The sequence below is a fragment of the Nannospalax galili genome, unplaced genomic scaffold, assembly GCF_000622305.1.
Source record: "Nannospalax galili isolate Female #2095 unplaced genomic scaffold, S.galili_v1.0 scaffold76, whole genome shotgun sequence".
Lineage (NCBI taxonomy): Eukaryota > Metazoa > Chordata > Mammalia > Rodentia > Spalacidae > Nannospalax > Nannospalax galili.
In genome coordinates, this window is record NW_008339767.1 from 2,612,497 (window position 1) to 2,626,263 (window position 13,767).

General features: G+C 40.2%; 1 protein-coding gene across 1 annotated transcript in view; it reads right to left on the minus strand.

Moving 5' to 3' along the window:
• Trhde (thyrotropin releasing hormone degrading enzyme) overlaps positions 1–13,344 on the minus strand; it is a 468,335-nt gene extending 454,991 nt beyond the window's left edge. Inside the window, exon 1 of the mRNA XM_008834550.2 lies at positions 12,430–13,344. Within this exon, the coding sequence (XP_008832772.1) occupies positions 12,430–13,325 (896 nt within the window). The 5' untranslated portion in view covers positions 13,326–13,344. The remainder of the gene's footprint in view (positions 1–12,429) is intronic.
• Positions 13,345–13,767: the final 423 nt, after the last annotated feature.

The window sequence follows — 13,767 nt, forward strand, 5'->3', positions numbered from 1 at the left end:
CTAAAAAAGTAGCCAGCTTCTTGGCTAAAACTCACAATGTCCTTGGGCCTCCTAGCAATATACACCATTCCAAAGGCCAAAATTGTCGAAAATATTTGGGAGCTTTTATCTAATCCTTAAAAGATTTTAGGGTTACCTCTTCAGAGGGGAGAATGTTAGAGTAGGCAAAACCCCATTAAAAAAATAAATCAATCAAAGAAGAAGAACGAGTATATGAAGTTATCAGAAAAAAGTGACAGGGAGATATGGGAGGGGCTGGAGGGTCATGGATTTAATCAAAACACCTTATATGCATGTATGAAATTTTCAATAAATTATATATTTTTAAAGAGATCATGAAGTTTAAATTTATCATCAAAGGAATTCATTTTAAAGTTTAGTTTTGAAATAAAGAAAAAAGAGGCTTTTTAAAGATTTGATTATGTCATTGTTTAGGGAGGGTTTGGGGAAGAATCTTGGAGAAAGCATTGGGGTCCTACATACCAAACTTAGTGAAGTCACTTAACTGCCTTTCCTTATTTTTTCATTAGTAAAAAGAAAATCATAATGTTTTCTTGGCCTTCCTTATAAAATTGCCAAACTGATAAAATGGAACAACATGTGGGAAAGAAGTTTTAGTTATAAATCTTCATACAAACCAAAGATTAAGGTAAAAGAAATGTTATGGGAGAATTGCCCCACTCATAAATTTCTAAAATAAAAGTGTTATGCCCAGTGAGGTTTGTCCAAAGATACACAGGCAATCAGTACAAAACGGGGCCTAGAACTCAAGTGTTCTTGATCCAATTAAAAGATTATTACATGTCAAAAACACTAAAATTAATTCTTAACTTATAAAATTATTTAATTTAACTCTTGGTAATAAATATTCTTTTCAAATTTATGTGAATCATAATAATATTTCTGATTATTTTCTGCTGATGGTATTATAATTTTTGCTTCATGAAATGTTAGTACCTTTATCTTTAAATATGTATTTACAATTTTGTCTTTCTGTGCCTTTGTATTACAGAATGCTTGTGAATCTTATCTTTCAACTTATTCATTAAAAAAAATCTTCTGAGCCTGGTGTTTCCTTGTCCAGGGTATTTAAACAATACCATGGAATTGAATGTAAGAGGAAAAAGAGTTCCTTTTCTCTGTGATTTTGATAACTTTTCTATAATTTCTTTTATTAACCTTCTTTTGAGAATCCAGGGAAGAGAGCAAGACTACTGGTCTTGACACGAGGTGAAAAGTCCCTGAATTAGGATGATGCAAATGAAACTGAAAATAAAGAGTAAAATGAGTAAAACAGATGGTATTGTCCTGATGTAAAAAGAAATCGTAAGGAGAAAAAGAAACTATTTGTAGTTGGGAATTGAGACATGAGTAACAATGATTTCAGAAAGCTGAAATATGAACAGAATAATGTTCTGGAAATGCATAAATGCACTAAGCTACAAGAATAGGGATAAATCAATGAGGAGTAAAGGTAAAATAAGAATTTAGCCCTCTGGAGAGAATCTTGACAAAATATTCACATTTAAGGAAGGAATATTTTAAGATAGCTGGGTGGTGGGATACAAATCAGTGAGAAATATTTGTCCTTTTTATCTGAATGCTTCTGACCTGAACTCTATGCCTCAGGATAATGATAAAATTTGTTTGAGGACTGGAGAGATGGCTCAACAATTAAGAACACTGACTGTTCTTGCAGAAGGCCTGGGTTTGAATCTCAGCATCCACGTGGCAGCTAATAACTGTCTGTAACTCCAGTTCCAGGGGATCCAACAGCCTCTTCTGTCCTCTGCAGGCATTGCACAACACTGGTACATCTAACCTACCTGCAGGCAATACACACATACACATAAAATAAAAAAATAAATAATTTGCTTGGTGTTAGCAGTGTCTTGGGTTCCTAAAGAAAGCTATTCAAACACTGTGGTTTTTGAAGCAAATCTTAAGTCACAAACTGTAGATGTCTGAATACTTTTTAAAAATATTTTGTTTATTATTTTTTATGTGTATGAGTGTTTCACCTGCATGTATGTAAGTGCACCACATGTGTGCAATGCCCTCAGAGGCCAGAAGAGGGTGTCATATACCCTGGAACTGGAGTTATGGATTGTTGTTAGCTACTATGTGGGTGCTGGGAATTGAACCCGGGAAAAGAACAGCAAATGTTCTTAACTGATGAGCCCTCTCTCCAGCCTCTTTATTTTTAAGAGTCTTGAAGAAATGTTTATGAAATTATATTGTCATGATATTTTATTGAGACTATTAACTATTTATTGAATAACCAAAATGTCTGTAGGCACTGTGATAAATTCTATTATTTAAAAATGTGTGATGTTGTTTAAAGAATGCTTTCCTTTTTTTGCTTTTTTTTAAATTTTTTGTGTGTTTCATACAGAACAGCTCAAACAATCTTAATCACCTTTATACCACCTTTATACCCCATCCCCACTGGCACCCTCCCATAGCCCCCCCTGGAGCCCATATACTGTTTTATCACCCAGCTGCAGTTCCAGTCTTAGAATAAATAGGTATCATCTGCTTTGTGGAAGTGTCTCACTAGGTTAGGTGCTTAGTGGGACTATTTAAGAAGATGTAGTCATTTGTCCTTAAAGTCCTTACCAAGTTACACACACAAACACACACACACACACACACACTCACACTCACAAAGACAACTAATAATACTAGGAAAATAGTTGTCCAAGAGGTCACTAATGATGTTATAATTAAATGTGTTAGTTTTTAGGTTAAAAAAAATCAAAGCTGTTTTTAAGACTAAGTAATGAATGGGTAGAAACTTTTAAATGCAAAAGATCCAAACACCTCTGGGCTCTTGAGAAATAAATAAGCCAAATATTTATGTACAGGAAATATATTGTGTAGTCTCTTTTTGCCTTACTTGGTAAGTAAATATAATAGGGAAGGTTATGGTTTAATTTACTGATCTTCAGGATTGAAAAGAACTATCAAAATCATCCAGGGACTTTTCCTGAAATTAATATTCTTAAGGAATTCATACACACAGTATATATCTATGCAAAGAGGGCTACAATATATTCTGATAATGTCTAAATGAGGAAATACCAATTTCACAGTCTGGCACCTAAGGATGATTGCAATTGAATTTCAATTCGATATTTAGGAAAATCAAAACGGATCCCTTGGTAAAGGGAAGCAGTTAGACTAGATTATGTTTAAGGTCTATTCCAAGTTCAAGATCTTATAGCCAGACAAAATTAGAAATAAGATATTTCCAAAATTTTATGAGATTCCTTTAAAAATGTTAACATACTACCACTAAGTAGATTTTGCAAGTTCTACAATGTGTTTGCTTCTCTTAATTAATTCAGTATCTTGTAATCAGTATTAAGGAAGAAAAAATGAATATGCACATTTCCTTCCTAGAAATTTAAACTCTAACAGAAACCATATAAACGTAAACAGATATTATACTTTAAGTAATGATAATGAAAGAAAATGTATGAAGAAACAGCATTCTGTTTGGACAGGATTTTTCAGCCTCAGCTTTACTGACATTTTAAGGCAAAAAAGCATTCCTCCCTGGGGGAGGGGCCTGTGAGATGTGTAACAACAGCCTTAGCCACTAGAGCCAATAGCATCCTCTCTCCCAGTTCAGATGATCAAAACTTTCTCTAAACATTGCAAAATCCCTCTGTAGTAAAACTGTCTCAACTGAAAACCACCAGTGAAAAGAATACAAATAATTCTTTATAGAGAAAGAAGCATAAGAGTTGGTCTGAGACCCTAGGTGGAAGTTTAGAGGTCAGAAGTGAGTAGACAGTGGGCTGACTATAAGAAGCACAGGAGAAAAAAAAATGTTTGAAAGAGCTTTGACACACATGTGAAGCTGGTACTGCTTGCTGTTTTTATAGACTCTGGTCTTACCCAGACTCAGCATTTGTCTCTCACCTCTCTCACCCTTTCCAACAGAAAGGACCAATTTCAGATCAGTACCCTCAACAGGCAACAGTACCTATAAGATTTCAGAACTATAATTTCATCTCTACTACATATATTTTATGCTTGTCTTCAATTGAAGGAAAGGAAACTTCATTGCTGTTTACTGTCATTTTAAAACAGCAAAAAGGGGCCTGGAGAGATGGTTCAGTGGTTAAGAGCACTGGCTGCTCTTGCAGAGGAATTGGGTCCAGTTCTAGGCATCCACATGGCAGCTAAAACTGTCCCAAACACCAGTTCCAGGGGAATATGATGCCCTCTTCTGACTTCCCCATGCATTGCATGACACTGGGGCACTTACATACATGGAGGCAATACAGTCCTACATGTAAAATAAAAATAATAAAATATTTTGAAGCATCAAAGAGGCTTCTAGAGAATGATTTAGAGAAGAAAATAATTATTTTGGTGCCTGAGTGAATTTGAAGTGAGTTTGATGTAGTGGCAGAGCACCAAGTATAAGAAATACAGCAAACATTGGGTTGGAGAGATGGCTCAGTGGTTAAGAGCACTGGTTGCCCTTGCAGAGGACCTGGGTTCCGTTCCCAGAACCCACATGGAGGTTAAAACCATCTGTAACTCCAGTTCTATGGGGTCAACACCCTCTTCTGGCCTCTCAGGCTTTACACAACATGGATGCACTTACATATGTGTAGGCAATACACACATACACACAAAATAATAAAAGATAATAAATAAAATTTTTTTAAAGAAATATGACAAACAAAACAGAAGGCAACAGTCATGGAACCAAGTGTTTTGTTGTGTTTTCCTCCTGCTTTCTCAAACAAAATCATTTTTTAATAAATCCATCTATTGCTATAAAAAATGCCACTCCCCACAGTGACGTTCTGAAAGTTTCACTCCATGAATGTCACTTTAGCATAACTAGAAAATGTGAACAACATACATGTATTTTAATTCTCTTCTATCTAAAATAAATTACTTGATTCTCCTAACAACTTGTCTATTTGACATTTTGGTTGCGTTAAGGCGGAGGGCTTAAAGCTCTGTGTTGTCTCTCAAGGATACAAAGAATTGATTTCTTCTCTTTTCTGCGGAAGTTCACTAGGCAAGTTACTTGTGTCAAGTCATTATGCTAGCATTCAGCAGAACCAGTGCATCAACATTGGCTGATACTGCCAACCAATTACAGTATGTGATACAAAACAGTTTCTGCTCGATTATTTTCAGTTTGCCTTTTCATAAAGGTAAAATATGCAGAGGAAATAAATATTTGCATAACACTGGCAGCATTTAGATTGATTCATGACTTTTCACTTTAGAATCCATGAATACCAAGAGCAAATCACAAATGGCTGGAAGGGTTTAAAAGGTTACCCTCTGGGCCCCCTCTATGCGTACCACACCTATAGTACAGTGGGGGGGGAGCTTTTGAATTAAATTCTATGGCAACTGTTAGCGCTATCCTAGTGTTACAATAGTTCAAGGTCAGTCATAAAAACTGCCAAGGCCTAAAAAATTACTGTCCCACTGGCTGCAGTGAATAGATTGTTACACAGTCTGAGAAGCTACATGTGTCCCATTTGAAGTCCACCAAGATACAAGGTCAAGGAAGTCACACAATTCTCATTTAAAGTTAAAGCTGTTAATCAAAATGCAAATTGTTACCCAGTGACAAAACATTTTAAGCCAAAATTGGTCTTTGTTTAGACCATGTGTTTTTATGTACTTCAATGAGTCATTAAACCTCTGCCATTTCAGAGGGAAAGTACTCCTGCTGAATATTCAATGTTCTAAGCAAGTGTGGAGTCTATTTTTTTAAGTAACCATTCTAGTAAACTAAAAACATAATGCAACAATGCCAACAATATGTATGTAGGAAGTGGTGCATATGTGAATAATCGTGTTATAAAAACAGAGCATAATATTCGTAATTGCTTTCCCATTTACGTAGTACTAAATACTCTTATCAAAAGTGAGTACAGAGCACCGAATCACCATTGATAAAGAGTACTATAATGCACTATTTTTCCAGGTCATAATACTAGGTTTTCATAAGAACAAACAAAGTTAGTGTCTGAGATTCATGTTTTTTAGATTAGAAAGAGGCAAAGCATTACATGAGTATCATAAAGTTCTGCTACTGTCAAAACCCATATGAAGTCTTGAGAACAATATCCCAGGAGTGAGATCCATTCCCTTGGAACTTCACATTGTTCTGCTTTCTGTAATGGAACCATCCTGAGCCTTCTGCAGTTGGTGGCTGCTGTCTGCCATCAGGAAGCAGTGCCATAATAAGAGCCCTTCTTTTCTTCTGGCACCCTCAGTCCTCTCCAGCTCACATGGTTTGATCTTGACCTGGGGTTTCTCTAGCCACAGCTTTTCCTTTTGCTCTCTCCTTTCATGATGGTAAGGCTCTACCTCTTCCTCCCTTTGCCTCCTTGAACTCTGCTTAGGGGGCAAAACAAACAGCAGCCAAAGAAAGGATCTTTGTAAGCATTCCTCTACTATGACCTTTCCCTGTTTCCATAGCAAGGGAAACTTCCAGTGCAGAAACATACCTATACTACCTTGTATCAGCCTGTAGAGCAGATCTCCATTCACGGAAATTTTATAATAGTGCTTAAAATTCACAGAAGTTCTTAAAAACTGTCAAACACCATTCTCAGAGCTTTGGTTCTTATGCAGTCTCCACAATAACCCTAAAAAATATTCTCATTATCCTCATTTTCCAGATGAGAACCCCAGACAGGATCAAATATGAAACTGGTGAAGGTCACAAAGATAGTAGCAGAGTTAGGACATAGAACCAAGGAGCCAAGCTACAAAGCTCCTGTTTCAGAGGAGAATGAACACACTAAACACACACGCACACACACACACACACACACACGCTTTCTGATCCAGCAGCACAGCCAAAACAATGATAATATAATAATAACAATGTACTTTCATGCAATATAATAATAATAGTGCTTTTTAAACTTCCTCTAATTGCTATTTATCTATTTGTCTATTTTTACTTCAGCAGTCATAAGGAAACATCTGAATAATTATAGGAGAATTTGATCCAGCAAGTTAACATAGGTGTGCACCAGGAGGATTCCTTTCACACCATTACTGCACAACTGGTATCAGAGCTCCTTATGAGTCAGGATTTCCTATAGGCAGGGCAGGGCAAATAGGCAGAAAACCCTTCACCCCATCCAATGCTAAGTACTCAGGCAACCTTAAGGCATAATCATCTGTCTGCACCTGTTCATGAATCCTATCAGACTAAGAAAACAAGAAGAACAAGGAGTGTTTTATCTTTGATTTTTTTATTGAGTTTTTGTGCATTTCAAGCCCCCCCATAGCCCTTCCCACCAGATTTCAGGTATTCTGTCATATATGTTAAGTCCTATCTATTCCAGTATTTGTATCTAGACGCCCCTCAGTGCAAGCTCATCCACTGGAATCTAGTCAGTCTATCTAGAGTCACCCCCTTAAATATCTACTCTCCCTTACCCCACAGTAATCATTTGCCAAGAAAGTGATTTTTTTAACCTTTGAATTTTCCCAGATTCTGCCTAGCAAAACTCTGTCTGCAAGAGAGAGCACCAGTGGTGGAAAGTAAGATGACACAGGACTTAGAAAAACTAAGGGAAAACACAGGCATGGCTGTAGACCTGGAAGGATATAAAGAACGGGCAAGGAATTAAGAGAGCCAACATGATATAATGGTGGTAGTGAAGGTTGACAGCTACGGTGGCAGCAATAATGACTTTCGTGCTGGGAGTCAGGGGAGGGTGAACTTAGAAACAAGGAGAGATGGACTGGCTTGCATACTGTGAAACATGTATGTTTTAAAAATGAATATTCCTCAGTGTTTTTGTATTACTCTTTGAAACCATGGTTGAAATCCTATTCTTGAAGTCATTTTGACCAAAATGTCACCAATCTCAGCAAAGCCAGACAATTGCTCTGTACCACTGTCTCAAGTCTATTCACAAACACAGTAGCAAAGAGATCCAGAGCACACAGGCTGTGTTGGAAGTTACACTAGATAAATAAAAACACAGTTCAGCTGGGCATGGTGGTGCACACCTATAATCCCAGCACTCAGGAGGCAGAGGCAGGTGGATCTCTGTGAGTTCAAGGCCAGCCTGGTTTAAAAAGGGAGTTCCAGGGGGACCCTGTCTCAAAAAAAAAAAAAAAAAAAAAAAAAAAAAGTCCAAATAATTCAACTCTTTCAAAGAAACTGGATATGCTTTTACTATCCAAGGTAATCAAATAAGATAGTACTACCAAAAATTTAAATATGGCAAGATGAAGACCAATTGTATGAATTTTTCTTCCAGAATGAATCATTATTAAATGATCAGGGCTTTCTAAAAATAGAGAAGCAGAGTTTTTACTTGTCCTTACTTTGAATTGTGAACAAAATCCAGCACTGGACTCTATTTAACCATATGGCAATGTGTGCCTGACAGGAAAACACTGAGCTAAATCTATGAAGGAATCATATAAAAACGTTTTCTCAGAAACAAATTGTTCTCTAGATTTTTCAGTCCACTGCCTTCTAGAGAGGGGCAAAAGTCATGCATACTCCCACTTGCTCATGTAAAACTCACCAATGAGGCTTCTTTCCACATAAAAACAAATCTGCTGGTTTTCTTGCATTTACCAACTATCACAATTGTTCATTCATATCAGAAAAAAAAACACGAAGTATCAAGTTATGTATAATAAAACCACAAAAGAAGAGCATTTGCCTACCCAGAAAGAAAATGAATCATACTCTACAGAGATTTTGGCAAAAGACTGGTCCCAATTCTCTTTGAGAACCACAAGAATTATTCTTTCATTTTACTCAGAGATCATGGTTTCTCTCTAAACAATCCTTAATAGAAAAAGAATGTCTATTTTTATTCTGTCTTCTGTCACTTTGGCATGTTATAGACCCAATCAAAGTTTGTCAAAGAAAAATAATCTCCTTTTAGAAAGTGAATAAAATGTTCATTTACTTTGGGTAAATTTTAGCTTTCAATCAGACCATCTGGATCTAAATTAAGGTACCCTACTTTGAACATGGGTATGCTCACCATCTGGCTCCCCAAAAGCAGCAATTACTTCAGGTAAATGAACATTTTGCCTAATTCTAAGCAAGTATGTTCTCCTATAAGAGACCATGGTATAAACACACCCCTTTTTTATCTGCCTGCTATACATCTACATGAAAGAGAGTTAAGTATGTATTCTGCCTAAACGAGATAATTTATTATACATGTATAAACATCTTAATGTTAGGGGAACTAGTTTCAATATTCAACAAGTTACAAATTTTCTCCTAGCCAAGTAAATAGCTAAGAATGGAGGATTTGGCTAAGTTTAAGCAATCTTGGGCTTCACTGAGAAATCTGGTTAATAACCATTGTCCACTGTGTTATGGGAAATGTGTCTTCTCTGTAGGAAAGAACCAGGTACCCTCAAACACCTATTGGAGGAAAAATCATTCCAGGGGTCAAAAGTATATAGTACACAACAGAATCTAATTTTACTGCCCTCATCAACTGTTCTTTCTCACTGCTGGGTAGGGTGCTGCACATCTATAATCCCATTACTCAAGAGTCTAAGGCAAAAGAATCAGGAGCTGCTGTCTTGCTTACATTGTGAGACCCTTTCTTAAAAAGCAAATGAAATTTATTTCTCCAATCTCTGAGAAGTTAAGTAAGATGGATCAGATATTAATGAGTTGCTGTTTCCACAGAAGCTAAACAAAGTAAACCTAATTGTAGTATTGCTCTTTTAAGTATTTCAAGTTACTCAGTATAACTCCTGTTGACAGATTAAATATTTGTTTTCATTACAGAAATTATCCTATAATTAAATTGGCAAAAATAATGATTAACTAAAGATCAAGATGTTTAATCATTAATCAAAAAAAATCTGAGTTTGCACATGTGTCCTTTTAAAAAGTGGGTTTTTAAATGCCAATTTACATTGCATTTTTAGGATAAAATCATTATCAATAAAAGTCCAGTCTTGGCTGAGTTCCTGATATTGGTCTGCTTTAAAATGTTCAAGTAGCTATAGTAAAAAGAACAACAAAATTTTAATATTGAATGCTAATATAATTATGAGATTATTAGATTTATTTTGCCTTATCCACATCAGAAAAAAAAAAAAAAACAATAATTACTCATTTTGCTACTGGGGTTGTTGAGGGGGTGGGACCTTTCTCTAAGATTCTATTTGTAACTAAAACCAGCCTGGGATCCCTGAATACTAAATTCTATATTTCCATTGGAAATCAGAGTTTAACCATACATGTGCAATAGGTTAAATTTCCATTCAAATTATTTACATATGTAGGAGAAACTGAAAGAGAGAGTTTGAACACAAATATAGACTATGGGTACAAGAAATGTGTTACAGGGCAAGCAGAAACATCTGGTCTTTTATTTTAAGAGTCCTCCTAATTTGAAAACACTGACCAGAACAAGCCGAGTTCTGCCAAATACATCTTAGCATGGCTTTAAAAAATACATAATTTGAGAAAGTAGTTATCTTACCACAGCAAAATTTATTGATGATTATATGCAATGCCTACTATTGATATTCTGACCTGACAAACTTGTTTCTAAATGTAGCATACAAAATGTCTTCTATGCCTCTCCTAAATATCAGTTATCACTGTGTGATATTCTTTAGATGATGTTGGAGGAAGTAGTGGAAGAGTTTAAATTACCTGTATCTGGTCTTAGGAGTTAGAATACGAGTGACGTATGCATTGGCTTATAAGAGATTTTAACTGTCATACGACTTACTAAAGCACCAGTATTTTATTTATGTGGGGTTATTTCAAAGCATTGTATAAATGATAATACTTTTGTGTACTTCCATACTATAATGAAAATATTTCTGAGCATTTTCAAACACTGTGAGCTCTGGTCCAGGAATGGGAAAACCAATGTTCAAATCCTAGTTCTCTAATGATACCCCACCAACCCCAGGTGCCCTGGGTTTTTCTGAGTCCCCAGCTTCCTGGTGTTGAGCCACACACAGAGGAAAGGGGAGGTCTTAGTCCTTACTAATTGTTAGCCTATCTATAGTTAGTGAATTCATCTATTAGTTCACTCTGGTTATTTATCGGCCATATAGTCATTTAGTTGAAGTTTTTTAAATGCAGTGAGCAAGATTCATTCATACATTCACTCAACAGTATATTTGAAAGCTTACTACCACAGGATACTCATGAGAGCTTTGTAGCACTATGCCAGAAGCAGGGTTAAGTGCTTTTCAATACATTGACATACTGACCAATTATATAAATGAGAGTGTTGTTATTATCACCAAGTTGGAATTAAAAGTATGAGCTCTGGAGCCAAACTATCTGGGTCTAAATCACTTTGTCAGCTCACTTTGTGATCTGAGTCAAATTGTATGACTTTTCTGAGTTTCTGATTCCCCACTTGTAACACAGGAAGTGCTAATAACTGTATGAATCCCACCATGATCAAGTAGAACTTAGTTCACACAGTGTATAATAAACACTAGAGCTGGTCAATCAGTGACAAGAGTTGGCAACTTGAACACTTCCCCCCAAACCTTCATCACAGCTCACAGAAGAGTCTGGACACAGAACTGTTGACTCCAAAATGCCAATTCTAAGTGTTGAAAAGCATCACAGACTCTCAAAAAGAGGACTCCTTCAACTCTAAACCTCACCAAATGGTTAGCAATGGAATGTGGCTGCTAGCTTTCTCTCCCTTCATCAGGCAGTCATTTCTAGGCAGCAAATGACCAACCAACTGGAGTCACCCAGTCTTATTCTCGAGAGGGCTAACAGTGCCTGCGAAGTTACTCTCTCTGGCTCTAGCCATTGCAACTGCCAGTCCTATCCCTGTCCCCATCAGTCTGTCCCCAGGAACTTCTCTTTGTGCACATAATTTCAACTTGTCGTTTTGGAAAACTTTATACACCCAAAGCCCATCCTGCGTTGTGAGCCTGCTAGGAGGGCAGAGGACTATTCATAGTAAGGGGAGGTGGGCAGACTGAGGGGAGAGGGTGTGTCTGGTCTCATAGCTATGTTGTGCTGCTACCTCGCTCTTTGGTGCTCATTTTCCCTCCACCATAACCTGCGAAGCTTTTAGTGTCAGTGGGACCTGGCTCCGGATGATCAGCTACCTTTGGGGATTGGGGGAACAGGCTATCTAAATAACTGGTCACGAGGTCCTGACTAGAGAGGGAGCAACCTATATCTTTTGTTACTGCTGGAGTTTGTGGAGTTGGCAACCGCTGCTGGCCAGACACCTGGGAGACCCCCTACAGTTACTGAGGACAGTCCTCCCTGCCTTAGCTTCCTTCCCACCCCAGCCCCCAACCCTGGTTTTCTGGATATAGGAAATAAGAAGCCTGCGGGTCCCGGAGGTCGCCTGCCGCTGGCTCAGCGGTGCGAGACTCCTGGCGGGGTGGGGCAGCGCAGGGCACCGCCTCCCTTCCTACCTTCTCTCCCCATGGAGCACGTAGGAGCTGCGGAAGAAGCCGAGAAGCTCGTTCTCGATCAGGGCGTTGTAGATAATCTTCAGATTGTAATTCCTCTGTGCTTCCAGAGTTCTATTCAGCACCACCACCAAGACCTGTGTTTGTGGGTAGAGGAAAAAGCCGGCCACCGGGACAGCCCCAGACGCCCGGTCTTCAGCCACCTGCACCTTCTCCACCGCCACCCGGGAGGCATGCAGCACCACGTAGCGGGTGGCGTTCCTGCAAGCGATCTCCACGTTGACCTCCCCCGAGAAGGTGAAATTCTCCATGAAGGCGGTGAGCATCAAATTATAGTGCAGCGGCTTGAGGTGGCCGGATAGGCGCAGCTGCGTCCACGGCTGCCAGGGCTCCCTCTCCTCCTCCGACGGCGGCCGGGTAGACGGGGTGTCCGGGGTTGCCACCCCGCCCGTCTCGCGCTGCGAGGAGTCCCCACCCGCGTGGTGGTTGCGCCGGGCGGATCCCGGATGGCTGCCGTTGCCAGCACGCTCGGGGAAGCCCCCGGGGCTACCGTCGGCGCCAGGCGCTGCCGCGCTCGCTCCACACTCGTCGAAGCGCAGGCTGAGCAGCACGGCCAGCATGGTGACCGCCAGCAGCGCCACGATGGACACGGCGAAGGCCAGCACGAGCCGCTTGTGCACCGCGATGTGGCGCTCGGTGGTGCGAGGTCGCACTCCCACGGAGTCAGCCCACGGGTCTGAGAGCCCCCTGCCGCTGGCCCGGAGCGCGGCGTCGTCTTCGCCCATGGTGGCCGCGAAGGGTGAGCGGCTCTTCTCGGCCCCCTCCTCCTTCTTCCTCTTCTTTTTCTTCTTCTTTTTCTTCTCCTCCTCTTGCTCCCCCCTCTCGCCGTCCAGGGCCATCACACCGCCTCCTCCTCTTCCCCCGCCCCCTCCGACACCCCCCGCGCGCGGGCCACCCGGGTCACCGGCAGCGCAGTCATCTGAGAGCGCACGCGGGCGGAGGGCACTATACGGGCTGGGACCCTAGGGAGGCCAACCCCGCTTCTTCTAACACAGGCTCCGGTGGTTGGCGACTGCACCCCGCATCAGTCCCGCCCCTCTCCCGACACCAGCGGCTGATGGCGGGGCAGCAAGCTCTGGGACGCACCCAACTTGGAAAGCTTGTCGCTCGTCCCGCGCGCGCTACTTCTCGAGGTGGTACCCGGCGCCTGGGCACATGCCGCCCCCGCCCTGTGCGCGGGCGGCTGGCTGCTCTCCTCCCGGCGCGGCGCTGGTGTCGGCGGGAGCTCGGCCAGGAGGATCCGGAGCGCTGGGGAGAGGGAGCGTGTGGAATGGAAGTTAG